Raw genomic sequence first — 27,817 nt, forward strand, 5'->3', positions numbered from 1 at the left:
TTTCTACATGGCAAATAATTTACTAGCAGGTGTAGTAGAGTAATAGAAATCCAACAGACCCAACAGTCATGACATGCATGGTGCTGATCTGTGTAACTGAATCACTAATTGAAAGGGGCATGTTCAAAATAATAGCAGTGTGGAGTTCTATTAGTGAGGTCATTCATTCTTTGAAAAACAGGTGGCAATTATTGCCCTTATTTAAGGAAGGAAGGCAGCAAATGTTGTACATGCTGGTTACAGTGCATTTCTCTCTGAAATTCTGAGGAAAATGGGTTGTTCCAGACATTGTTCAGAAGAACAGCGTACCTTGATTAAAGTTGATTGGAGAGGGGAAATCATATAAAGAAGTGCAGAAAATGATAGGCTGCTCAGCTAAAATGATTGCAAATGCTTTAAAATGGCAACCAAAACCTGAAAGACGTGGAAGAAAGCGAAAAACTACCATTCGAATGGATAGAAGAATAGCCAAAATGGCAAGGACTCAGCCAACAATCAGCTCCAGGAAGATCAAAGATGATATGGGGATGTTTCTCATACTACGGTGTTGGGCCTATTTATCGCATACCAGGGATCATGGATCATGGATCAGTTTAAATACATCAGAATACTTGAAGAGGTCATGCTGCCTTATGCTGAAGAGGAAATGCCCTTGAAATGGGTGTTCCAACAAGACAACGACCCCAAACACACCAGTAAATGTGCAACATCTTGGTTCCAGACCAACAAGATTGACGTTATGGAGTGGCCAGCCCAATCCCTGGATCTTAATCCAATAGAAAACTTGTGGGGAGACATCAAAAATGCAGTTTCTGAGGCAAAACCAAGAAATAGAGAAGAACTGTGGAATGTAGTCCAATTATCCTGGGCTGGAATACCTGTTCACAGGTGCCAGAAGTTGGTTGACTCCATGCAACACAGATGTACAGCAGTTCTCAGAAACAGTGGTTACACAACTAAATATTAATTAACCAGTTGCCGACCGCAGATAGCCGAATGACGGCTAAACTGCGGCCGGCCAGTTCTGAGTGGACGTCATATGACGTCCCCCCAGAACGCGCTCTCCTGCGCGCCCCAGGGGGCGCGCACCCGGCGATCTCCGTGATCGATGTGTCCTACGGACACAGCTGATCACGAGATGTGGTAAAAGGCCGATCATATCGGCCTTTTACCACGTGATCAGCGGTGTCCAATGACACGCTGATCAGAGGGAAATGCAAGTGCCGGTTTTTCGGCTGCACTTTCCTCACGCTGTCAGATCGTGAGGAAAGTACTGCTGAGAACCGGCAGTTGTCAGAGCGAGGATCGGCACCGATCATCAGGGCACTGATGATCAGTGCCCTGATGATCGGTGCCCAGCAGTGCCACCCACAAGTTCCGCCCACCTGTGCCCAGCAGTGCGCCCACTAGCTCCGCCCACCTGTGCCCAGCAGTGCACCCACCTGTGCCACTCTGCAGTGTCACACACCTGTGCCCAGAAGTGCCACCTACCTGTGCCCAGCAGTGCCACCCACCTGTGCCCACCCACCTGTGCCCACCAGTGCCACCCACCTGTGCCCACCCACCAGTGCTGCCCACCAGTGCCACCCACCAGTGCAGCCCAGCAGTGCTGCCAGTCAGTGCCACCAGTCAGTGCCCAGCGGTTGTGCCAGTCAGTGCCGCCAGTCAGTGCCCAGCAGTGATGCCAGTCAGTGCCATCTATCAGTACCCATCATCAGTGTCACCTATCAGTGCTGCCTATCAGTGCTGCATATTAGTGCCGCCTATCCGTGACACCTCATTAGTGCTGCCTATCAGTGCCCTTTAGTGCTGCCTATCAGTGCCCATCAGTGCCGCCTATCAGTGCCCATCAGTGCTGCCTCATCAACGCACATCAGTGAAGGAGAAAAAATACCTGTTTGAAAAATTTTATAATAGAAACAAATAAACTTTTTTTTTTTTCAAATTTTTTGCAATTTTTAATTTATAGCGCAAAAAGTAAAGCGCCCAGTGGCGATTAAATACCACCAAAAGAAAGCTCTATTTGTGAGAAAAAAATGATCAAAATTTCATATGGGTACAATGTTGCAATCAAAGTGCGGCAGCGCTGAAAGCTGAAAATTGGCCTGGTAAGGAAGGGGGTATAAGTGCCTGGTAGGCAAGTGGTTAAGTGATTCAAAGGAAAGCAAAATCTTCAAACATTTTTCAGTTTATATAGTGAATGTTTGAGTTTGTAAAGAAGAATACAAACACTGCTATTTTTTTGAACAGTCTAATATTCACTTTTTTTCATTTTTTCAGAGGAACAACACAAATTTGATATATTTTTCTTCACGTTTTGATTTGGAATAGAATCTGTAGTGTTCCCAATGCATTTGTGTGTATGGAAATAAAAGCTATTAGAAGGATTTTGAGCTTTATTCACTTTTTTTCAACACTGCTATTATTTTGAACACAACTGTATAAATATATATATATATATATATATATATATATATATCATATATTAAGACTGTATGTTTGCATATTTTTTGCACAGTTTGCACATTTAAAGGAGTAGCACTGTTCCTATTTTTTTACTCCTTAGTGATCCCTGCCAAATCTCTATCTCTCTCTCTAAAACCCCATTGTTGAAAACAGGAGTGACCTGATAACAGGGAGGGGGAGCTGTGGCTTGAGCCAGCACAGAGTGGAATCCTACACTCTGGAGGTGTTGGATCCTTAGGAAATGTTTTATTCTTTAGAAAAATAAAAGACATTCAGAAGAAAAGAATATGCAAATATGTGATCACACAATCTGCACTACTGCTGCAAGTGTTTAAAATTAAATCTCATTTTGGTGACAGTTTACAGTTTACACATGTATATCTAATTCTATTTCTTCAACTGTCTTTATATTGCAGGCATTGGAGCTTTCATCACAGAGGGAGATCTTACTGCCAGATATTCCTGAACAAATACTCCACACATTTGGAAGCTGCATTCTTATTATAGGCTCAGTTGGAGTGGTTGGAAACCTTCTTGTCCTCTATGCATTCTATAGGTACATCAGAACATCATTACAATTACAGTAAAGTAAAAGAGATCAGCTTATTGTACACAATCCTATCAATGTGCATTAATGTATTAAAAGACCATGTGCATAGTATAGAATCATCTATTTAAAAGGAAACAGCTTTTTGATCTTCTAACTGAAAATCACATACCCGCTGCATAATGTTTGGCTGCCAGAGACTATGTGATGTATTTAGAGACTATGGGATGTACAGTATATCATCAAGTGGTGTATACCATTTCTGAGAACCAGAATTTTTTTATTGATTGCAGAAAAAGGTACACTTTCACTTACAATTATAATGTAATATGAAAATTTTAATGCAAATTGCTAAATTTAATTTAATGTAATCTGGAGAAATCACCTAGGGTATGTGTATTCATCTGCAATATCTGTCTATCCATCTGTTTTTTGTGTAATATTCAGCTTGCTTCTCTTTGCTTAGTGAACTGTAGCTAAGTTGGGCAACATTTAACAAATACTAATCAAAAGAAATAATTAAAGAAAAAGGATAATAAGACACACATAATTTGTCTAGAAGCATAATACATCAGTTGGCTCAGAGATCTGTAAAGAAGGCCTGCAGTCTTGTGCTTTTGTATGTTCATAAAATTCTACTATGACTTGTTGTATGTTGTGTGTAGTCCTCTTTTGGGGATTATAAGAAATGGCCCTCCCCAAACAGAATAATTGTCAGGGATCACGGCAACGAGTGGCTCCGCGCATCCGCAGAGCGCTGATCCATTCTAGGCGGCGAACATTAGGACCTGGACAGCGGCAGCCGCGCATGCGCACTCGCGATCACGGCCGCTCGCCTGGCACCAATGGCAGGGCAGGGTGCACTATTTAAACCTGCCCTGCACTTACACTCATTGCCGTATGGTCTTATTCCTGTGTTCCTGTATTCCTGTTGTTTGAGATTCGTTGCTGACCTGCCTGGACCTGACCTCTGCTGACTTCGCCTGCTCTGACCCCTGGCTAGTTTGACCTCTCTTTTGGATATCCCTACCTGATCTGAACTACTGGTACCGACCCCGGCGAGTGACCCGACTATTCTTATGCCTGCTGCCTTGTACTACTCTGTTACCGACCTGGCCCGTTTGACCACGCTCATCCATCCATCCCTCCATCCGGCACAGATCCAGCCATCCCTGCTTCCACCTTCTGCCTCTTCACGTCAGGCTCTCCACCTGCACAGACCACTGGCGGATTCCTCTACTGCAGACGGGTGTACTCAGGGGCCGCGACCTGGTTCCAGTCTGTTCCAAGTCCATCCCCACCATCAGGGGCCCTGGTGAACAAGCAGGCTGGGGCTTAAACTCCGCGCTCTGGGGAATCCTGTCCTGTGGACTGCTAGAGGTACCGCCAGGTGGTTGCTAACAATAATGAACCAAACCTGTAGGGTAATAAGAGATCATGAACCTTTGTTAAGTGGAGGAGTGGGTTTGATTAAAAAAAAAAGTTGTCAGTGCCTCCACTCAGGGCAGGGCTTTTGTCAATCGAGGGAATCCCCTTCCAGGGAAATTAGTCAGCAATCTAAATAAAGTAAATTGAACTACCGCAACTAGCAATTAACATTAACCATAAGTATATAAATGTACACCAGTGTGGAAATAATACAAGGTTTATTTAAGAAAAGATTAATACCAGTACATACAACCAACATACAAACAAGTATTATTAACAAGAGTCCTGGTGGAACTTTATACATATACACTATATTGCCAAAATTTTTGGGACACCCTTTCAAAGCATTGGATTAAGGTGTTCCAATCACCTCCATGGCCACAGGTGTATAAAATCAAACACCTAGGCATGCAGACTGCTTCTACAAACATTTGTGAAAGAATGAGTCCCTCTCGGGAGCTCAGTGAAATCAAGCATGGTACCGTGATAGGTTGACACCTGTGCGATAAGTCCATCCGTGAAATTTCCTTGCTACTAAATATTCCACGGTCAACTGTTAGTGGTGTTATAACAAAGTGGAAGCAACAACTGCAACTCAGCCATGAAGTGGTAAGCCACGGAAAATGACAGAGCGGGGTCAGCCCATGTTGAAACGCACAGTGTGCAGAAGTCGCACATAGAGATGTTCTGAACACCCCCCCTGTTCAGTTTGCGGGAGAACATTTGAACCTAAAGAAAGTTTTCCGCGAAAATTGAACATAATGCAAGTCTATAAGACTTGAACTTGTAAATTCAAAAGTGCCCATTTTGAAGGCTTATATGCAAGTTACTGGCCATGAAAGGGGTATGGGGAGTCGGGTACTGCCCTGAGGGACATGAATCAGTGAAAAAATTTTTTTAAAAAGTAGTTTTTAAAGGGGCAGTCATTTTTCATTGCTTAAAGTGAAAAAAAAAATTGAAAGCTTCATTAACTGCTTTCCCGCCACCCTATAACAGAAATACTGCTATAGAGCGGCAGAGCTGTGCAAAATCACGTATACATAGGGGGCGCGCATGTGCCCTACCCGCGCTGCCATTGGTGACCTCAGCTGTCGATCACCGGGCCAGAGATTCCCTGCCGGCCAGCGATTGCCGAGTATCACTGACAGGGGAGAGACCTGTATGTAAACAATACAGATATATTCCCTGTCAGCTCCTACACATTGCTTTGTATTGCTCTGCATAGCATAGCAGAGCAATACATAGCAATGTGCTGACATAGTGAAACACACACAGCATACAGTAAAACAGCACACAGCACACAGTTAACCCTTTAATTGCCCCAGATGTTAACCCCTTCCTGCTTAGTACCATTAGTACAATGTCAGTGCTTTTTATTAGCACTGATCACTGTATTAGTGTCACTGGGGATGTCAGTGACAGTTAGCCAGTTCCCTTCCAGTGTCAGAATGCCCGTCGCAGTCCTACAGTCCCCCTACAAGTCACTGATCTCTGCCATTACAAGTATAAAAAAAATATTCCAGTGTATACTGCCATTTGTAGACGCTATAACTTTCACATAAACCAATTAATTTACAGGCATTGGGATTTTTTTAGCAAATCAGAATTCTTTTTGGCCTAAATCTATGATGAAATATGATTTTTTAAATTTTGTTGCTGGACATGTTTAACAGCAAAAAGTAAAAAAAAAATGTTCAAAATTGTCGGTCTATTTTTGTTTATAGCACAAAAAATAAAAAACACACAGGCGATCAAATACCACCGAAAGAAAGCTCTATTTGTGGGAAAAAAGGACATAAATTTCATTTAGGTGTAGTGTTGCATGATAATTGTCAGTTAAAGTAACACATGTCACGAAAAATGGTCTGGTCAGGAAGGGGGGTAAATCCTCTGGAGGGCAAGTGGCTAAATATCATGCCTGGGGGGGTCCCCTTAAACTACCAGCAAAGTTGCACATCTGTACAATGTATAGAACCTGCTGCAGCAGGAATGACAGTGTGTGGGGTTCCACGTAAAAGCCATACTAGGCCCTTTAGGCCTGGTAGGACTTTTAAGGGGAATCCCACCCCCACAAAATGGGGTAGAAAAGTGTTGGCCCCCTAAATTCCTACTAGATCCTTGATCTGAGCACAAGCCTGGCAGGCCAGGAAATGGGGGGGGCAAATGAGCACCCCCCCTTCCTGGGCCTTACCAGGCCATGTGCCCTTGGCATGGGGACGGTGTCCCCATGCCAATGACGACAAGTGCCTCTTCCACACAACCCTGGCCGGTGGTTGTGGGGGTCTGAGTTCTTATCAGAATCTGGAGGCCCACTTTAACAAGGGGGCCCCCACATCCTGCCCTCCTCCCCTATGTGAATGAGTTTGCAGTACATGGTACTTCTACCCATTCACCCAAAAAAAAAGTGTACTGTAAAAATGATAGTATACAGTCTTTGACAAGTCCTTTAATAAAAACAAAAATAAAAAAATGTCCCCCGAAGTAGATCTGACATCAGTCATGATGTCCGCTGCCACCGTCGACCTGAAAAAAAAGAAAGAAAAAAAACTTGCTCTGCTCGCGACGCTGGCTCCTGCCATCTGATATCTGTGCCGGGATGACAGTTCTTAAATAGGGTGATAATGTCACAAGGGGGCAGGATCACCCCACCCCTTGTGACGTCACCATGCCCTGTGATTGGCCAAAGCCAAAGCTGTGGTCAGGTGCTATGCTTTCGCCAATCACAATGCACTCTCAAGGCACAGAGCATTGTGGGAACTAACGTTCGACTCGAAAATGTAGACCACCACTAGTCACCAACTGTCTGCAGTGTCAATAGCTAAAGACTTCCAAACTTCGTGTGGCCTTGCCTTGCATTGTCACCAAGTGCAATGCAAAGCATCGGATGCAGTAGTGTAAAGCAGTGGAGACATGCTCTCTGGAGTGATGAATCACGCTTCTCTGTCTGACAATTGGATGGACGTGTCTAGGTTGCCAGGAGAACGGTACTTGCCTGACTGCATTGTGACAAGTGTAAAGTTTGGTGGAGGGGGAGATTATGGTCTGGGGTTGTTTTTTAGGGTTTGGGCTTGGACCCTTAGTTCCAGTGAAGGGAACTCTTAAGGCATCAGCATACCAAGACATTTTGGACAATTTCATGCTCCCAACTTTGTGGAAACAGTATGGGGATGGCTCCTTCCTGTTCCAACATGGCTGCACACCAGTGCACAAAGCAAGGTCTGTAGAGACATGGATGAGCAAGTTTGGGGTGGAGGAACTTGACTGGCCTGCACAGAGTCCTGACCTTATCTCAACAGAACACCTTTGGGATGAATTAGAGCAGAGATTGTGAGCCAGGCCTTCTCGTCCGACATCAGTGTCTGACCTCACAAATGCGCTTCTGGAAGAATGGTCAAACATTCCCATAGACATACTAGTAAAACTTGTGGGCAGCCTTCTCAGAAGAGTTGAAGCTGTTATAGCTGCAAAGGGTAGGCCAACTCAATATTCAACTCTACGGACTAAGACTGGGATACGATTAAAGTTCATGTGCATGTAAAGGAAGGCATCCCAATACTTTTGGCAATATAGTGTAGTTATTAATAGAGATACCTCCAGATGACTGTTACAGCAAAGTCCAGTTGCAGGGGCCCCTGAGGATGATAAAAATGTGGCTTTCATTGTGGTGTTGGAGATTTGAAGACACGATCTACAGTGATGAGGAAATCCTTCAACTGCTTTTCGCCAACAGAAACCAACAGAGTCGCCTACTTACTCTTCTAATCTGGCATGCAACTGGACCTCTAACAACCAAAAATGGCTACGAGATACCTAACCTTTCTCTGGCCTATGCTGGTTATTGAGCCCAGACCAGAAGGAACAGAGTTAACTAAAATAACAGGAGTTGCATATAAACTCTACTGCAATAAACAGTTTCACCTACTAATATACTGGAAGTGAACGACTACATTCACACAGTAGCAAACACCGAGTTTTCTGGCCAAGTACGTGTAAGAAAATGTGAGAAAATATGTCACAGGGATTTAGATACACACTCATGAAGCCATAAACAGCTGCAGTTAAACTATTTTAACATAGGAATACGTGTATAATAGTCTCTGCTTCTGGTCTGGGTGAAATACAACAACTTTCCCATGGTCAGGACATGTGTCCCTAGACTATCTCCCTCTCTCTCTCTACTTCCTCCCTATGTGGTTCCAAAGCCAGCCCCCAGAGACAGGAAGAGCTAATACAAAATTGCATATAACAGTGAGATATTAACAGCTAACAGTAAAGGAATGCAGATGCCTACATGTGCTTTGTCTATTACACTAGACACGGAGTGGGTGATTTACTAAAAGGGAAAACCTTCTCACATTGCTGTTAAAACTGAATTCCAGGCTGGTCAAAATTATAATGGATGAAAAATTCACATGTAGTGTATGTTACATGCCTACATATCCAATAAAGAATAATCACTAGCACCTTCCTATTACAGCCTGTTTTCCCATGTTTTCCAGCCAAGGAACCCCTCTCAGTAACCTTCCTAAAAGACAGTTTGCATACGGTAGAACTGCTTATCTTCCTCTTATAGGTCAAATGAAACCCAAAATAGCAGATTGTTGTGGCCTGGAAGTAGGCAAATGCTGTACAGATTGACCTGTCAGTGAACTTTGAGTGATCTCAGTTGTAATATACAAGCAGAATGCACCTAAAAGCAAGCTGCATTGGCCCAAAACCCAAAGCTTGTCAATACATTAAAAAAGGTCTCCGCAGTGCTACTTTACTCACAGACAGTCATAAAGTATTAGTGTCCCAGTCAGCTGAGACCTGTTTTCACTTGTTCCACTGCTTGCGCTACTGCCCCCTGGTTGCTAGGACAATCTGGCAACTAGCAACCAGTGACGTCACATCACCTAATGCAGAGCAAGGCCGAGGCTCCAGCATTTAGCTCGCAGGAGGATTTTACTTCCTCTTTCTCTGATCCTAGTGGTTAGCTCCACCCACCTCCTCCAGCATCTGCAGCGGCATTGCTCAGAGGGAAGGGAACTGGATTTGAGTCTCAACTCGGAGACTATGAGGAGAGGCCGGGCACGAAGGATAGAACCATTTGTGTCATGACTGAGGAAGCCAGGCAGAGACCTATACAAAGAGGACAGTAGATGAGCTGCCAGCAGGGGACAGATGACACCCTTGGAGGTATGGGAGGAGAGGAGGAGCTTACATCCTTAGATCTTAGGGGTTCATGTTGGGACTTGTAGTCCTTCAGTTTGGGGGGTCACATCTTTAGATCGCAAGGGTTCATACTGGGACTTTTAGACTTTTTAGATTCCTTCACTAGTTGGGGGGGTGTCACAACATCAGCTCTAAGGGGTTCATGTTGGGACTTACCTGCACTGCTTGCACTTTAGTTCCTGGAGGCCATTGTGGTACAAGTCCCCCAGGGGCCCTGAATGGCCACATTGTCCTCTGCCCCCACCTCAGTGATCATGGAAAACCTTAGACTGTTTTCCCCAATCCATCACTCTGCCACCACTGGCTTCAATTTAGATTGGGGGGGGGGGCATCCTATTTTAATCTTGTCTAGGGCAGCACAAAACCAAAATACACCACTGGATTCATCAATGGTGGTCATTAAGCTACTCATAACTTATTTTACTATATGTTTGGAGTTCAGCTTAAACATTTACCAGATATGGAGGAAGGGGTTTTTGGAGGATTTTACTGTACATACTCGGAATGCTGGATAAGAATACATGGCATGATATTGCTTTGTTTCTGGCATATTATTAACAGATCACACAGTGTTAAGACTGCTAAGACTTTGTGAACTGCCAATAAGCAGGGGCAGAGTGAGTGAGTGCTATTCCAATGTTAAAATCCTGGAGTCTGGATCCTGTCTACTAAGCCACATTGGGTTTCAGAAAGGTGTCTTGTCATATGATTGAATTCAGCTGTCTATGTAAATCATTAAGTAATTTTCTTGGTTCTCCTTATTCTATTTTAGTAACAAGAAGTTACGAACAGCTGCAAACTACTTTATAATGAATTTAGCAGTGAGTGACTTGCTAATGTCATCCACCCAAGCACCTATATGTTTTCTGAACAGCTTCAACCGCCAATGGATTCTTGGAGAAATAGGTACTAAGCCAGTTTGTCATTTATATGACCAATATATTATGTATATATGCATATATATATATATGCATCACTTACAGTTTTTGGTGAATTATAGTACTATAACCATATCTTCTTCTGTATGCTTTGATCACAAGTTCACAACCTAATATTTATCCAGTTAGCTATCACCATGAATCACCACCTACTATGCTGCTTGTCTCTATACTTCTGCTTGTTAATGTAGTTCTGAATTACAAATCAATTAAGCTGATATTTAGCAGTTTTGACCATGCTGGTAGTAAATTAATTGATAGTAAAATTATTGGTCATATGTCAGTCACGTTTTACAAATGAACTATTTTTATTATGTGAATGCCTTCCTTGCCGACATCTTCTGACGTCACTCCTTTCTTCTTTGGCAGCTTCTTGGACTGCCATTGGCACTCCATCCATTTGCCTGCATCAAAAAAAGCTGCTTCTGAATGTGACGTCATGAAGATGGCGGAAGACAGTTCCATCTAGATGAAATACAAATACAGGTATGTTAGCTTTGTGGCTTTCGTAATAATGGTTAGTAATGTAGCTGGTTAAATATAGCAATATACATTTCCAATACTTTAGATAAACATGACTCTGAGGTCCCTTCTAAAGGGGATCTCAGAGTCATAGAACAGACATCTCCAGGTACATATTTGTATCTATGTGTAGGGATCCTCCCTCAAGCTATAGTGTCTCTATCCAAGTCCCTATTGCAACTAGGCTGTAGCCAGTGTGAACCTTGTTTATGTTATCTGGGATCATTAGATTTCTCTCATTCCCTAGGTCATTGTTTATGTCTGCCTGCCACTGTTGAATGCTCCCCAGCGGATAAAGGGACAATCTTCAATGTACAGGGTTATAAATATTTATTGTGCCTTAGCCAATCACTGAAGAGTTCATGCCAGTGATATGAGTTGAAGAAAAGGATACATTTTTGAATAGGCATTCTAAAAGGATCCTTACCCCCTAAGCATTGCCTGGAGAGCATGTAGTGGTAAAAGGTCCTACACATAGGAACATGTTGCTGAAGAGAGTTCAAGTCTTTGCCTCCTAGGCCCTTTGCCTGAAAGAAGAAGCCAGAGAAAAGAAAGGGTATTTGTTTTCTTATCCAGGCCTAGAGTGTCCTAAGCAGAGGCCTAAAGAGTGTTAACTTGTGCCTGTGGCAGAGATCGAAGAAATTGAAAGGAGCTCTCTCTTTGGGCCTACAGAATCTAACCTCTGGCAGAGGCAGGAAGAGTCTTGCAGATGACCTGTGGCAAAAAAAAAGCAAAAAAAAAAGAAAGCAGACAGTCTGGACCTAAACAGTTCTATGAGAAGTTTGTTATGTGGAGAGATTTTTTTTCTGCTGTTTAGGTATCCCAAAGATTAGGTGCCCTTAACCTTTTCTCTTTTCACTTTATGGCATTTGCCTGTCTTTTGCTGTCGGTGTACTGGTGAGTGTCTGGATGCAACTCCAGGGCAGGTCAAAAAAGCAGAAAAAAGCAGGAGAGCCTTTTAAAATATAGCAGCTCCTTAGGGGGTCGTTGTTTCTAATAGATAATGTTCACAGCCCTCTGAGGATACAAGGATATACTGATCACAAGGAAGCAAGAAGGCACCTGGAGATGACTGTTAGATGAACCTGGTGCCACTTTAGAAGGATAGTGAGCGCAAAGGTTGTGAATGTATGAACTGAACTATATATTACTATTAGCCTATGCACATTTTTATGTATTTTATCCATTATTAGGCTTAAGCATTAAGCATTAGGTAATAGCATATAGTTTGATATGATGTCCTAGCAAAATGCAATACATTGCTCATAGAAGCTTATTTTTCAGGTTTATTGATTTTTAAACTAGTGAATCTCAGCATGGATAAGCTTAAGGAAGTTAATTTAAAAGTTAATAAAATATTTAAGTTAAAAAAAAATCTATGCAGACTGCTTTCTTAGTTTTAATACACTGAGAACATAACCAATCATACCAACTTAAAAAGTAAGTGGTGGCTTTTTTCTGTCTGTACAAGACTTATGGTGTGATGAGAACATTAATAATACATGAATATAAAATTGATTTTTTTTGTTCACAGTTTCTTTGTTGTGAGATTTCTGTAAAAGTATTCTCTGTTTTATTATTTGGAATGGAGCTCAGCATAAACAAATTGGCAGTGTCTATAAGAATCAGATTAATTCATTTATGTGAGTCTTCATCTGGGAAAACATGATTATGGTCTACTTAACATTTTTATTTCGTGAAAAAACTTCACCCTTTTAAATGTTACATAATGTAATAGTGTTCTGTATCCTTTACAAGAAAATAGCTTAAACTGGTATTAAACCCAAAACCAAAAATGTAATACATTGCAGCTTACCAATCACTAGATCTGGTGGCTGCATCAGTTTTCTTTTATTTGCCTTTTCCCCCTTTGTTTTTACCTGGTGATCTAGCCAGCAACACACCTCTGGTATTAGTGAGACACCACTGTAGAGGAATGACCACAGGACACAGCAGTTAGCAGCATTATCAGTCTGGGAGGGATGGGAGTGTTAAATGTATTAGCAGATTTGAATACGAAAAACAAACTGAAATCAAACTCCATCTCGCACTTTATAATCAGTTACAGCAAACATTTTTCCTTTTGGGATAAAGGTTTTACATGAATAAATAAAATCTGATCATTTTAATCACCCTTCTCAGTGGTAAATTTATGGTCTCCTCCATTTAAACTGATACATTCTGCTGGAGAGCTTGAACTTCTGAAAAACAGCAAAGTTGCTGGCTGAAACACCAGATGAAAATAGAAGCAAGAAAGCCTAAAAAATTAAACTAATACAGCCATCATATCTAAGATTTGTTAAAGTGCAATTTTTAAATAAACTATATTTAATATAAAAAAAGTTTGCTCTTGGGATTAATACTGCTTTAAGGAAGTAGTATGTTTAAATTATGTATATATGGGTTGTATCACAAATGGTACACATGTGGCTTTCTTTGGAACATTTTCCTAACTTCTTTTGGTGCTAAATGTTTCTATTTCAGGAACAGATCGGTTCTATCAGTGATGGCATATATAAGCATGAGTAACAGTGGTTTTTCCAATGGCTTTAATTTAGCATTATATATATATATATATATACAATACCAGAGTAAAACCACACTTTAAATGCCGTGTACATATGCCCTAAGCCCGGCCGTATACCGGTACTTATACACCCATATAAAAGCAAGCAATGTGACCAATCTGGCCATAGCTTAAAACAGTCAGGCTGTGTGATGGCACACAACAAGCACTTAATATTAGCATCAGAGAACATTATTGAAAAAAAAAAGAACTAATGTGGAAATTTAGAGCAAAACTAGAAGACTGAACACTGGAAACTGTCTTTCCAACTGATAACTGATCATTCCATTTATATGAAGAAAAAAAACTTTCATCATGTGTGCAATGCAATCATTCTTTTTGGTTGATTTAAGAAGATAATAATAGTTCTCATTACTGAATTGAAAGATGTTTCCAGGTGGCCAGGTGTCTAACCTCCTGTAGTTCTTCAAGAAACATTTGCTATCACGGTCACATTACAGAAACCCAGAATTTTAAAAAGATGTTAACCCAAACCTTTTTCTTAAAAAAGTATATTATAAACCATGCTTAGAACACCCTGAAATTATTAGCCCTTAAAAATGTATAAATGCCTATTTTATCATTTATCACTGTCTCCAGTGTCCTCTTTCCCAAGACAATGTATTGAGAACCAGGAGTGAATTGTTACTACCTGGTCCACGACTTTAAACATGTTCTGCAATTACCCACTGCTGATGGTGAAGTTCAGTGGGTGAATTACACCTCTGATCCTGGCTCCTAATTTTCAGCAGTTGGAAGTGGAGAAATAGGGCATGTTTACACTAGGTATATTGGGCCAAGTTGATCAGCATTGAAGTAAACACTGTGATGGAATGTAACAATGTATCACACCAACCCTACAAAAGGCACATTAGCATGCACACCATAATGCACACACAGGTGTGAACAGGCCCTTTCAGACATGCTGTGCAAGCACACATCTTCCTTTAGTCCTACCATAAGAGCATAGCCAGTATGGTGACAATGCCATTTCTGCATTAGGAGGCACTGTGTGAGCATTTTCACCCTACAAAACACAGTTAAAGGTTCATGGCCATACACTGGTCAAAAAAAATAAAGGAGCACTTTTTAATTAGAGTATAAAATCAAGTCAATTAAACTCCTAGGATATTGATCTGGTTAGTTAAGTATCATAGGGGGTTGTTAATCAGTTTCAGCTACTTTGGTGTTAATGAAATTAACAACAGGTGCACTAGATGGGCAACAACAACCCCAAAACACAGGAATGGTTTTACAAGTGGAGACCAATTACATTTTTTCCTTACTCATCTTTTCTGACTGTTTTTTACTAGTTTTGCATTTGGCTAGGGTCAGTGTCACTATTGGTAGCATGAGGCGATACCTGGATCCTACAAAGGGTGCACAGGCAGTCCAACTCCTCCAGGAGTGTGTCTCCCAGCACAGACTTAACAGCATCGAGGAGATTCCAGGAGACAGGCAGTTACGCTAAGAAAGCTGGACAGGGCCGTAGATGGTCCTTAACCCATCAGCAGGACTGGTATCTGCTCCTCTGTGTAAGGAGGAACAGGATGAGCACTGCCAGAGCCCTACAGCAGGCCACTGGTGTGAATGTCTCTGACCAAACAATCAGACACAGACTTCATGAGGATGGCCTGAGGGCCCGACATCCCCTAATGGGCCCCATGCTCACTGCCCAACACCATAGAACTCGATTGGCATTTGCCATTTAACACCAGAATTAGCAGGTCCACCACTGGCACCCTGTGCTTTTCACAGATGAAGGCAGGTTCACCCTGAGCACATGTGACAGATGTGAAAGGGTCTGGAGAAGTCGTGGAGAGAATTATGCTTCCTGTAACATCATTCAGCATGACCGTTTTGGTGGTGGGTCAGTGATGGTCTGGGGAGGCATATCCATGAAGGGACGCACAGACCTCTACAGGCTAGACAATGGCACCCTGACTGCTATTAAGTATCGGGAAGAATATCCTTGGACCCATTGTCAGACCCTATGCTGGTGCAGTGGGTCCTGGGTTCCTCCTGGTGCACGACAATGCCCGGGCTCACGTGGCGAGAGTATGCAGGCAGTTCCTGGAGGATGAAGGAATTGATACCATTAAATGGGCCCCACGCTCACCTGACCTAAATCCATTAGAACACCTCTGTGATATCATATTTTGGTCCATCCGACGCTGCCAGATTGCACCTCAGACTGTCCAGGGGCTCAGTGATGCTCTGGTCTATATCTGGGAGGAAATATCCCAGGACACCATCTGTCATCTCATTAGGAGCATTCCTCGACATTGTCAGATATACATACAAGCATACGTGGGGACCATACAAACTACTATTTTGAGTTGCTGCAATTAAGTTTCAGCAAAATGGACTAGCCTGCTGCATCATTTTTTCACTTTGATTTCGGGGTGTCTTTTAATTCAGTCCTCTGTAGGTTGATAATTTTCCATCAAATGATGGGGCATCCTTATATTCCTAACACATTACCATTCAAGATTTACTGTGCCAATGCCAACAAAAGTTTGGTTATAATATACATGACAACGCCTTGACACTCCTCACTGGTATTTTTTTGTAGCATAGGCACAGTGAAGGCTTCTTTCTGGCAACTTGACCATGCAGCTCATTTTTGTTCAAGTATTGTAATAACCTCTGATTGGCTGTCACAGTGATCAGTCACTGTAAAGCCCATCCCAGTGTTCTTTCTCTGTATGGAGGAGAGAGATACATTGGATCTCTCTCTCTCTCTCTCTCTCTCTCTCTCTCTTTTCAGAGAGAAAAAAACCCAACAGTGTGCAAAATAAATAAATAAATATTACAAGAAAAAATACTACAGATACAAACAACAAATAAGATACACATATGTGGCATCACTGTGATCATCAGGAGAAGGAGAAATTATTGTGGGTTGTTGTTTGGTGGTACAATATGGTAGTAACAAGAAATATACAGCTACATTTTAAAAAATGATTTTTTTTTTATACTATTTTGGGCCAGTTTTCCTTTGATAACAAAAAATCAGGAGATATCCATTACCATTTACCATCAAATTAAAGCCCAATTTGTCCTAAAAAAAAAAACAAGGTACAGTATAATTCTGCTGGATACACATCGTAGTTATGATGATATGTATGGTTTTACCAACACATGTCAAAGTTGCAAAATTCTGCTTAGACATTAAGATTTGTTTTACCCTTAGGCATGAAGGGGTTAAAGCTTTAATGTAAATGATGTTGACCTCAATGTTACTTTCCATTCAACATATGTGCATTGTTTTAAGTCACTTAGTTTTAGTTTGTGTATTGTGCAATTGTAATTTATCTGGAAAAATTTCCATTTAAATTCACACTATGTATTCTGTTTCAGAACGGTCTGTTATACTGTTCAAGATCATAACTGGAGCTGTTATAGCACCTTCTTTAAGCTCAAATCTATTTCTGAACTCTAAACAGTCCAGCTGAGACTAATGAAAATTGTACAATAATTCCAAGTAATTTGAAATGTTCAGAATACGCTTTCTAGTGTATAACATTTGGCTGGTGCTGTGTTCCCATGCATAAAAAAAAACAATCTTGGTTTGAAGTAAAAATAATTGTCTTTTTTCAGTGAATGAAGTGCAGGAAAGGATAACAACTTTCAGCACCACCTAGGGGAAATGATAGATCTGATCTGCCATTTCCAGTCTGGAAAAGGGAATAGCATATTTTTTGAACTGATTATTTTTTAGGCCACCTCCATTTCAAGGTAGCACCTTAGGGAGACAATAGATGTTAAATGACAGCCATGTATGCACAATCTAACTGCCAAATGATCATTCTTACGAACAAATATTGTAAAACATGCAAGCTTTTTGAGGTAAACGTGCATGTTTTTGTCCATGGAGAGGGGAGAAGTAGCTTTGCAGTAGTTGGCTGTATCAAGGAAAAATAGCAGCATTATGCAGGGAAAAATCTGTCCTGGCCAATAATTTGTTTTCCCTATGCAGATTTGGGCAGGAAACATTGGAGGTTATATCTGTCTCCAGTTTCTGTAGGTACCTTTAGATAGCTTCATAAGATTAAATATTTATGAGATTGTTAGAGATAGAGACCAAAATGACACTTCCTCTACTATGACCTTTATGTGCCAGGATCTTAACTGTCAGGTTAGGTCACTGTTTCCCGGTCTGGGAATTGTGCTATATTTTTAATTTGTTTACAAAACTCTGATGGAATAAAAGTCTGATATGTTCTTTGATTTTCATGTGTGTTCTGGTTTATGCCTAGCTTGTAACATCTATGCATTCTGCGGAGCTCTGTTTGGAATAACATCAATGATGACTTTACTGGCTATTGCTGTTGACCGGTATCTGGTAATCACCAAACCCCTACAATCCATACAGTGGTCATCCAAGAAAAGAACAGTACAAGTCATTGTTCTAGTCTGGCTGTATTCTTTAATGTGGAGCATGGCACCATTACTTGGCTGGAGTAAGTTGAATCATTTTAACAAGTAGCATTAAAGAGGCACTCAGACTGATTAAATGTTCATGGATAAACCAGAGTCTTAATTCAAAAGAAGATTTAATATTGTGTAATGTGTAACTGAAGATAAGTAGACTAGCTGTTTTGGATTTTGTGTTACTTACAAAGCCTTTGAATTCTGCCTTAGGATATATGAATATCTTTTTATTTTATTGTGACTTAAAGGAATATGGCCTATAAATGGAAACTTCTGTCTACAATTTATTAATGTGTATGGCAATTTTAGATAATCTGGTAATGGTTACAATATTCAAAATGCATTTTATAATGTTTTTTTTACCTAGTAGGACTAGGATCTCTAAAGAAAATCGTGAAAATTAAAAGTAGTAATACAGAGGATATCCAGGGAAGGTTGTCTTTCTTGTATTCAAATGATTGTAACTAGATAATCAGTACAAACTCACACCATGCAATTATTTGGTGTGACATATGATTTCAGGAAAAATCATTTACCGTTCCCTCATAGGGACTCCTTATACTAGCAAGCTCCTTGCTGCTGGTATCTACAGCAAAATATTTTTCAACATATTGGAACATCATGCCTCATAATATTGAATACAGCAATAGCCTGTGAAAGAAGCATCTATATGTTTACCTATACCAAGCTCTTGCCGCTTATACTTTTTGTCACTTCCGCTCTGATGAATGGCATGTATTCCCACTGGCCCACCACTGTGTTCTGCAGTGACATACAGGTAGACAGGAGGAACCCCAGTGAAGTAAGTGACACTATTCAACACACCAGAAGTGTCCAATAGTGGCAGTAGTGGAAACTCTTCAAGAGAATGACGTTTCGGCTCACCAGCAACCAGATATATAAATACAGTATAAAGGCACTTTCGCAGGATATCATAGTTAGATTTTATTTCTACCCCTGACATAGTCACCTCAAACAAGCATTATTTAGGAGATGACAATGTAATTTCCTAAACGACAATTACATACAATGTTAGAAATTTGTTCATTAGAAAGAAATTTTCCATCTTTCTCCTTCAAATGTTATCATCACTATGGTTGAAAACAAATGTTGATTTGATCCCAATAATGACTAGAAAATCTATCATTCCAAAAATGAACCTTTTTAAAGAAATTCTATTAGTGTATGGCCCTGGACTCAACATCTGGTAATGCACTCACTGAAGAATCAATCCATTTAGGATTACCATAGGAAAGTTAATGTACCTTTAGGTTTTCCAGCGCAGTAGGAGAGGGCAGGAATGCATTCTTTTTAGCCCATCATAATGATAGGCTGCCTCACTGGCCAATAGGAATTTGTGGCAGAAGGGAAAGAGCAGGTAAGCTTCAACACTACCAGGGAGTGCTAGAACTTTTCCCTTTAGAGCAGCTTGGCTCTGTGTCTTAGCAGCAGGCCTTGGAGACTCATACAGATATTTACAGGAAACTTTGGGTATCTGACAGCAAATGTTATTTTATTACTTTTTTTAATCTCTTACATATACTGTTGTTTGGATAATAATACTTCCTCCTTTTCCTTAGGCTCCTATGTACCAGAGGGTTTAATGATATCATGCACATGGGATTATACAACAGCCACAACGGCAAACAAAAGTTACACAATGATGCTATGCTGCTTTGTGTTCTTCATCCCGCTGCTTGTGATTTCACACTGTTATCTACTAATGTTCCTGGCAATTAGAAGTACAAGCAGGTAAGAGACCATTCCAATTGTTATTGAAGTTTATTATTTATTAATATGTACATGATTTTGGTCATATGTTACATACTGTATGTTATGTGTACAATATTCAGGCTCTGTTTTTGTTTCATTGAAAAACATTAGATTTTCTGTTTTGCTTGGTACGGGTACAGAGTGAGAAAATTTGAGTTTTCATAACTCCTGAAATTTCAGTGAAAACTGTAAGATTTCTGCAAACTGTTGCCATTTTGGTAGTCCAAAGGTCAGAGAAGATGGTGAAATTAAGATGGTTTTTCAAAAGAAAAGAAAAAATATAAAAGGCTGAAAAAATGTGAAATAATCCCTTTTTCACTCCTCCACTACTCACCTCCCTCATTTAAAAAGAGAGACTCTCATTACCTTTAACCTACCAATCCACCATCTCCATTTAACCAGGCTACCTCACTAGGTCTCACCTTACAATCACAATCAATGAGTCATTCAACTTCTGATCCCTTGCGTTCCTCCAATACTTAGCCCTAGTAATGAACACCCCAAAACAACCCAATCTAGCAAACCCATACATGAAACTCTACATTATTTGCACTTAGTAGTCTACCTACTGGGGTTTTTCTATTGCTTCCCTTATCTCTTTTATTAGTTCAATGTCTATCTATCTTTTACAATAATTCTTTATCATTCCAGCTCCATAATGGCTGTTGGTAACTATTCAGTGCACTAATTATCACTGTTTTCACTTGGATGTTCCTGTGTGAGGTTTACCCCAAATGTAAAAAAAAAACATATTTTACATATTTAAAAAAAATGAAAAAAAAAAAATACCATATAAAAATTTAAAAACTAAAGCCAAAGTGCATGTTTAACAAGCAAGTATGCACAAAAAAGGGGGGAAACACATACATACAGTGCCACTCTCTAGCACTTTCTAGATACAGGAAAATGTAAGTAAAGTATGGACTGCTTTTTTTCAAGCCAGATTTGCCAGTTACGGTAGTTAAATGAGTAAAATTAAGTGTTTATGTTTTTGCGAAATTATATATAAACAGCATATTTCTTCAAAGGTCTGGGTCTTGATTGCACACTAACTTATTTTAAAATTTTCAGTACCATGACTGGGAAATTTCTCTGTATTTCCCCATTATGAAAATATTTGTATGGCTCAGGTTTTCGCTGAGCTGCAGCCGTGTCACTTTGCCAATAGCCATGCTCAGATTCTCCTACATATTTCTGTTAAGACTCCAGCATCTCTGAAAATAACATTTAAGACATCTTTATTGATCCAAAAACTGTGGTCTATAATGTCTCTGACATGCTTGATACACCAGTGATAAAGTTGTAAATCAGTTTTAGTGGTGTCACATATGTTTATAGCCAGCTGAGTATTATGTCCACCAATGTATTCTAAGTGGTTTGCTTGTCAAAAAAGATTAGCAGAAAAGCACTAGGAATTATGTGAAAAACGTTTAGCAAAAAAAAAATATTGCATTTATTAATCCCACATTTAGGGATTCACTTTTTATGTTGATTATTATTTTCACTGCACCAGTCACTATTGTGTGATATTTTTAATCCCATATTCAGGGATTCACCATTATTTTTTCACTTAATTTGGCTAATTTACAGCCTATTGTGGTCACCTTTCCTATTAGTGTGATTATTGATCGCCCATTCAGGGATTTACTTTTTATGTTTATTATAGTTCATAAATATTGAAGTCCCATCAGGACTTTTTCTTTTCGCTGGCATTTCTTTTTCTACACATTATCTATTCAATTTTCTTCCACTATGGTGGATTAGCTCACTTTATGAACTGTGAGAGATTGGCTTGTTGTAATCACTGAATTGCACCGGTGGCATTCATTAGTCATTTATAAGTTTTGTATGAGCATTTTGGATGATTTAAAATGTTTTATGTGCATTCTATTCTATTTTACATATTTATTGTACATCATTTATTGGTTTAATTCATTTGTATTTAGGATAAGCCAGTGAGAGAGTAGTTAGTATTGGGGTAGCGCTGCACCAATTCACTTTATATTTTGGTATATGGTTGGGTGTTAGCAGCCCCTCCCCATAATTGTTATTAGTTCAATTTTGAGTAGAGCAGGAGGTTTCTATCATTTTAATATATAAAAAATATTGCCTACTAGAGTTGGTCTCGAACATCAGCCGTTCCATGAGTCAGGTGCAATGCTTTGGCAAACCACAGCGCATGATGATGTCACTGGGGTGGGGTCACCCAGTTGACATCACTGGGTGGCCTTGCCCCTTTGATATTTAAGAACTGTCAAGCCAGCGCAGCTGTCAGAGCGGAGCATTATTTTGTTCATGGTGGCGATGGGCATCGTGATTGACATTGGGTTTACTTCGGAGGACTTTTTTTTGTCTGTTTTTAAAGGACTTGTCAAAAACTGTCTGCTGTAAGTTTTTACACTACACTTTTTTAGTGAATGAGTAGCGGTACCATGTATCCCATATTCATTCTTATGGGGTGGCAGGATCCGGGGGCCCTCTTGTTAGAGGGGGCTTCCAGACTCCGATTAGCCCCCACCCATGGGAGAACCCCGCTGACAGCTGAAGCATTAAAGAATGTTTTCGCTACTAAAATAATGTATGACTTAATAATATAACTTGTGTTGTTTTAGTAGCTGTGCGGTATCTTGTTGCATACTCGGATGCACTAAGATACCACTTAGTGAATTGTCCTGGTTCAAAGTTTGCGGTCGAACTTTCTGTAGGTTTGAATGTTCAACCGTGAACCAAACAGGGGGGGTGTTTGGCCCATCACTGTTGACTACTACTACTACTAATGAAATGTGTTCAAATAGCAAGTGCTCAGTTTTAATGGGTGTTACTTCTAGATTAAGGTACCTACATCCCAAATATCTATTCAAAAGATCTAAAAAACAGGGGCAGTATGATTTTCTTGGTACTGACAAAGACACAGTCATTTAAAGGTAAAACCTCATATTTTTATTACAGAAAGATGTAATATTAAAACAACATTGCTTGTTTAAAAATCCCTCTGAATTGGCTGTACCACAATCACACCAATGGTGCTATCTCACACCCACAAGCTGTTATTCCAAAGTAAAGGTGAGTTAGTAGTCAGCCAATCTCAACATGTTTCGTGGTTTCCCACCTTTTCAGGAGTATATTGAGGGACTATAGTTCTATAACAAAACAAAAAATACAAAATAATACAGCATATTATCAAAAATCTAAATACAACTTATCATAACATAATATGGGGTGTATTGTATATGATGACTGTCTTGGCACTTACCCCAGGACACTGGATGGATCTATAGAGGCAGACCACAGTGAGGCGCCAAAGATCCCTCAGGGCGAATGTGGGAGCAAGTCTAAAGGCCATAACTGCCTGTATGCATATAATGAAGATTGTTTTAGAATAAACACCATACCATGCCTCTATCCATTTTCAACAAGGAATAATAAGAGAAGATATAAAACATACCAGGCCTGTAATAACACCCCACTTCCAAAATGGAGCTGATGGGATTTATGCGGAACAGCACATGGTGCACACCTTTTAGATCATAAGATGTATATTAGTGCAATAAGATTAATTGGATACTAAGCAGTGTGATTGTTAAATCAAGGAGTTCAAAGAATGAAGGCATACCGCTGTATCTGCAAAAGGTAACATATATACAACCATTTTGACAGTGTCAAAATGTCCGCCGCAGTCCCGCCATAAGTCGCTGATCACTGTCATAAATCACTGATCACCGCCATAAGTCGCTGATTGCCGCCATAATTAGTATAAAAAAAAATCCTGCTTTCATGTAAAAGCAATCCTAGTGGCTAATTAGCTGCAGGATTGCTTTTACAAGCAGCGGGATATGATGCTCCCCCGCTGCCTTCCACAGCCTTCTCAGGCAGTCCCATGCCATCGGGGGAACCTGTGAATACAGCCGGTTTTTCTGCCAGCTGACCATAGAGCTGATTGGAGACCAGAGTGGTGCCAATCATCTCTATAGTCTAAGAATTCGGAGCTACGAGCATTTCATCACTTCAGTTTCGCAGGATATAAACAGCGCCATTTGTAAATTGGGAAAGCATCTGATCACACCGATTTTGGTTTGATTAGATAATGTAAGGGCAGAGGAGATATCTAGAGCTTGATAGACCCCAGATTTCTAAAAAAAGAATATATGACAATACCCATTGAAGTTATAGGGAATATTTGCATTCCCTGTGATAGCATTAAAAGTGCTAAAAAAAATGAAAGTTACAGTCTAAGAATAATTAAAAAAATCAAAATACCTTAAAAATAAAAAAAAAAACTCGCCCCTCCCATGCACACACACCTGTGTGCACAAGCCTTGACCCTGTGCCGGTATGTAAACAGCAGTTGCACCATACATGTGAGGAATCGCCGTGAACGTCAGATCAAGGGCAGTCATTCTAACACTAGACCTCCTCTGTAAATCTAAAATGGTAGCTTTTACAGGCTCTTAAAGTGTTGCCTATGGATATTAAAAATGTATGCAGTTTGTCGCCATTGTAGTTGCATGTGCAGTTTTAAAGCATGTCATGTTTGGTATCCATTTACTCGGCATACCATCATCTTTTATATCTTACCAAATAATTGGCCAATATATTGTGTTTTTGTGCATTAAAAGCTAAAAAAGTGTATTTTTTTTTTTAAATTACTTTTGAAAAATCGCTGTGCGAGTACTATGCGCCATAAAAAATTGTAGTACCCAGCATTTTATTCACTAAGGTGTCTGATTTAAAAAAATATATAATGTTTGGGGTTTAAATTAATTTCCTAGCAAAAAATATAGATTTTTTTCATGTGGACAAAAAGTGTCAGAAAAGGCTTGGTCTTCAGGTGGTTAGAAGAATGAGTGATGTGTGGCATAAACTTCTAAGGCTGGGCATAAAACGCCCCCACCCCCCAAAACGACCCCTTTTTGGAAAGTAGACACCCCAAACTATTTGCTGAAAGGCATGTTGAATCATTTTTTTTTACACAAAATTGTCACTTAAATGATTTACTGCTCACACATGCCATATGTGGAATTACTCCCCAAAATACATTCTGCTACTTCTCCCAAGCATGGGGTACCACATGTGAGAGACGTTTTGGCAGCCTAGCCAAGCACAGGACCCCAAAATCCAATAAGCACCTTCAGGCTTTTAAAGAACTTTATTTCCTCATTACACTTCCTGACTACCTATCACAGTTTCAGAGGCCCTGAAATGCCAGGATAGCACCTAACCCCCCCAAATGACCCCTTTTTGGAAAGTAAACACCCCAAGGAATTTGATAAGAAGCATGGTAAGTATTTTGCAGATCTCATTTGTTGCCACAAGTTTTTGGAAAATGAAGAAAAAAACAAAAACATATTTTTTTATTCTTTATTTATAATTCAAAAGCTTGTGAGAAAAAATGATAAAATACTCACCATGCCTCTTTTTAAATTTCTTGGGGCGTCTACTTTCCAGAAAGGGGTCATTTGGGGGGGTTTAGTGCTATCCTGGCATGTCAGGGCCTTCGAAACTGTGATAGGTATTGAGGAAATGAAATGAGGAAGTTACGCACCTTGAGGCTTTCAAAGTGGTCATTGAATTTGAGGCTCCTGTATGTGGCTAGGCTCCCAAAAAATCTCACGCATGTGGTATCCCCATACTCGGTAGAAGTAGCAGAATGTATTTTGTAATTCCACATATACCCATGGCTTGTGCAAGAAATAAATCATTTAAATGACAACTTTGTGTAAAAAAAAAAAATGTTTTTGTCATTTTCCAGGAACTTGTGGAAAAAAAATAAATCTTACATGGACTCAATATGCCTCTCAGCAGATAGCTTAGGGTGTCTACTTTCCAAAAAGGGGTCATTTGAGGGTGTTTGTACTATCCTGGTATTTTAGCACCTCAAGAAATGTGATGGCCAGTCAGAAAGTAAAAGCTGTGTAAATTCCATTATCTATGCCATAGTTTGTAGACACTATAACTTTCACACAAAGCAATAAATATACACTTACTGGGATTTTTTTAACCAAAAACATGTAGCAGAATACATTTTGGCCTAAATTTATGATGAAATTTTAGTTTTTTTTGGATTTTTTTTATGACCGAAATGAGAAAATAGTTTTTTTTTTAAAAAAAAAAAAATTTCTTCAAAAATTTTTTTGTTTATAGCGCCAAAAATAAAAAGTGCACAGGTGATCAAATACCACTAAAAGAAATCTCTATTTGTGTGAAAAAAGGACATAAATTTAATTTATGTACCGTATTGCATGACCGCGCAATTGTCCGTTAAACTAACGCAGCGCTGTATAGCAAAAAAATGGGGTAAATTGCAGTATCTATACCATAGTTTGTTGACGCTATAACTTTCACACAAAGCAATCAATATACACTTATTGGGATTTTTTTTACCAAAACATGTAGCAGAATACATTTTGGCCTAAATTTATGACTAACTTTGAGTTTACTATAAGTTTTTTATTGCTGAAAGTAAAAAATATAATTTTTCTTCAAAATTTTCGGGATTTTTTTGTTTATAGCGTGAAAAATAAAAAGAGCACAGGTGATCAAATACCACTGAAAGAAAGCTCTATTTGTGTGAAAAAAAAAGGACGTAAATTTCGTTTGGATGCAGCATTGCATGACCGCGCAATTATCAGTTAAATTAGTGCAGTGCCGAGTAGTAAAAAAGAGGCCTGGTCATTAGGGGGGGGGGGGGGTAAATCCTCAGGAGTGCAAGTAGTTAAGAGAAAATCTAGAGACATGCCTGATTTTATTAAGTATCATAAATGAACATTAACTTTCCATAATTTCAAAAGCAAAATTGTAGTATTGCAAGGTAAAAGCTTGGGTAGCATTCACAGTTTGTGAGTGACATTAATTGTTAGTGTTCTTATCTTCAGGAATGTTCAGAAACTTGGATCATGTGGACGCCAATCTTATATGTCCTCAACTATAAAAAGTGAATGGAAAATGGCAAAAATTGCCTTTGTTATCATCACTGTCTATGTTTTGTCTTGGTCACCTTATGCTTGTGTTACGCTGATTGCATGGGCTGGGTAAGTAGCTGATTTGTAATAAAATGTGAGCTTTTGATAATTTGTTTTATGTATTTTCAATCTAGGTCACTGACATGTTATGTTTTTAATGTTTGATTTGACTTATTCCCGTAATAATTAGTAGATTAACTATACTGTGATGCCAAATATAAAAGAAATACAAAGAAAAAATTATTTTGGCAAAAAAAACACAATTGGGAAAAAAATGAATAAAAACTGAAACATTATCACCTGTACATTTTTTAAATTGCATTTTTCAAATATGAGTCTCACAACTTTGTGGTCCCAAAATATTCCCTGGCCACCAGTATATGTTTTGCTTTATATGTCTTATATACACTGGGGCACTTCCCCTGGCTCCCCAACCATGGCTGCTAGTGGGACCTTTGAAATAGGGGTATCAACATCAAGTTCAGGCAAAAAAGTAACATCATTTACTTCAGACACTTTTATAATTGGTTACCTGTTTTTTGCCCCAAACGAGGAAAACCACAGCCTTGTATTACACTGTGTAGTAAGCTCTTAACCACACCCATGACTTGTTTTACAGTTCTTCTAGGTGACTCGACTGAGTACACCGCAGTAGGGTAGTCTTTGGCAGTGACATGTATACAAAATACTCTCATTCGATCTATGCAAAGCTTCAAGAGTCCACCAGCTTGGCTAGGGGACCATTCATGAGAGTATAAAAAATACAGTGAGCGCTCCAATGGTCAGCAGCTGAACATTCAAGGAAAACACATAAAAGTCCCAAAAATATATATATAAAGAAAATGCACCGCTGTGTGATGTTACTATGTTGCGGGCAGATATAAATAATAAATGAAACCAAAGCAAATGAATAAATAAATCAATAAATAAATAAATCACAGTCCAGTAATGGTGCTCGCTGATTCCC

The 27,817-nt window shown here is 39.7% G+C and overlaps 1 protein-coding gene across 1 annotated transcript in view; it reads left to right on the forward strand.

Annotated features, from left to right (window-relative positions):
* The first annotated feature begins 17,943 nt into the window (after window positions 1–17,943).
* Window positions 17,944–27,817, forward strand: part of LOC149450658 (melanopsin-B-like) — a 61,872-nt gene continuing 51,998 nt past the window's right edge. The window contains exons 1-3 of the mRNA XM_089691625.1: window positions 17,944–18,147; window positions 19,699–19,870; window positions 26,764–26,919. Of these exons, the coding sequence (XP_089547751.1) occupies window positions 17,991–18,147; window positions 19,699–19,870; window positions 26,764–26,919 (485 nt within the window). The 5' untranslated portion in view covers window positions 17,944–17,990. The remainder of the gene's footprint in view (window positions 18,148–19,698; window positions 19,871–26,763; window positions 26,920–27,817) is intronic.

This window comes from Staurois parvus, unplaced genomic scaffold (assembly GCF_062004578.1).
Source record: "Staurois parvus isolate SC_StPar_1 unplaced genomic scaffold, SC_StPar_1.0 ptg000566l, whole genome shotgun sequence".
NCBI lineage: Eukaryota > Metazoa > Chordata > Amphibia > Anura > Ranidae > Staurois > Staurois parvus.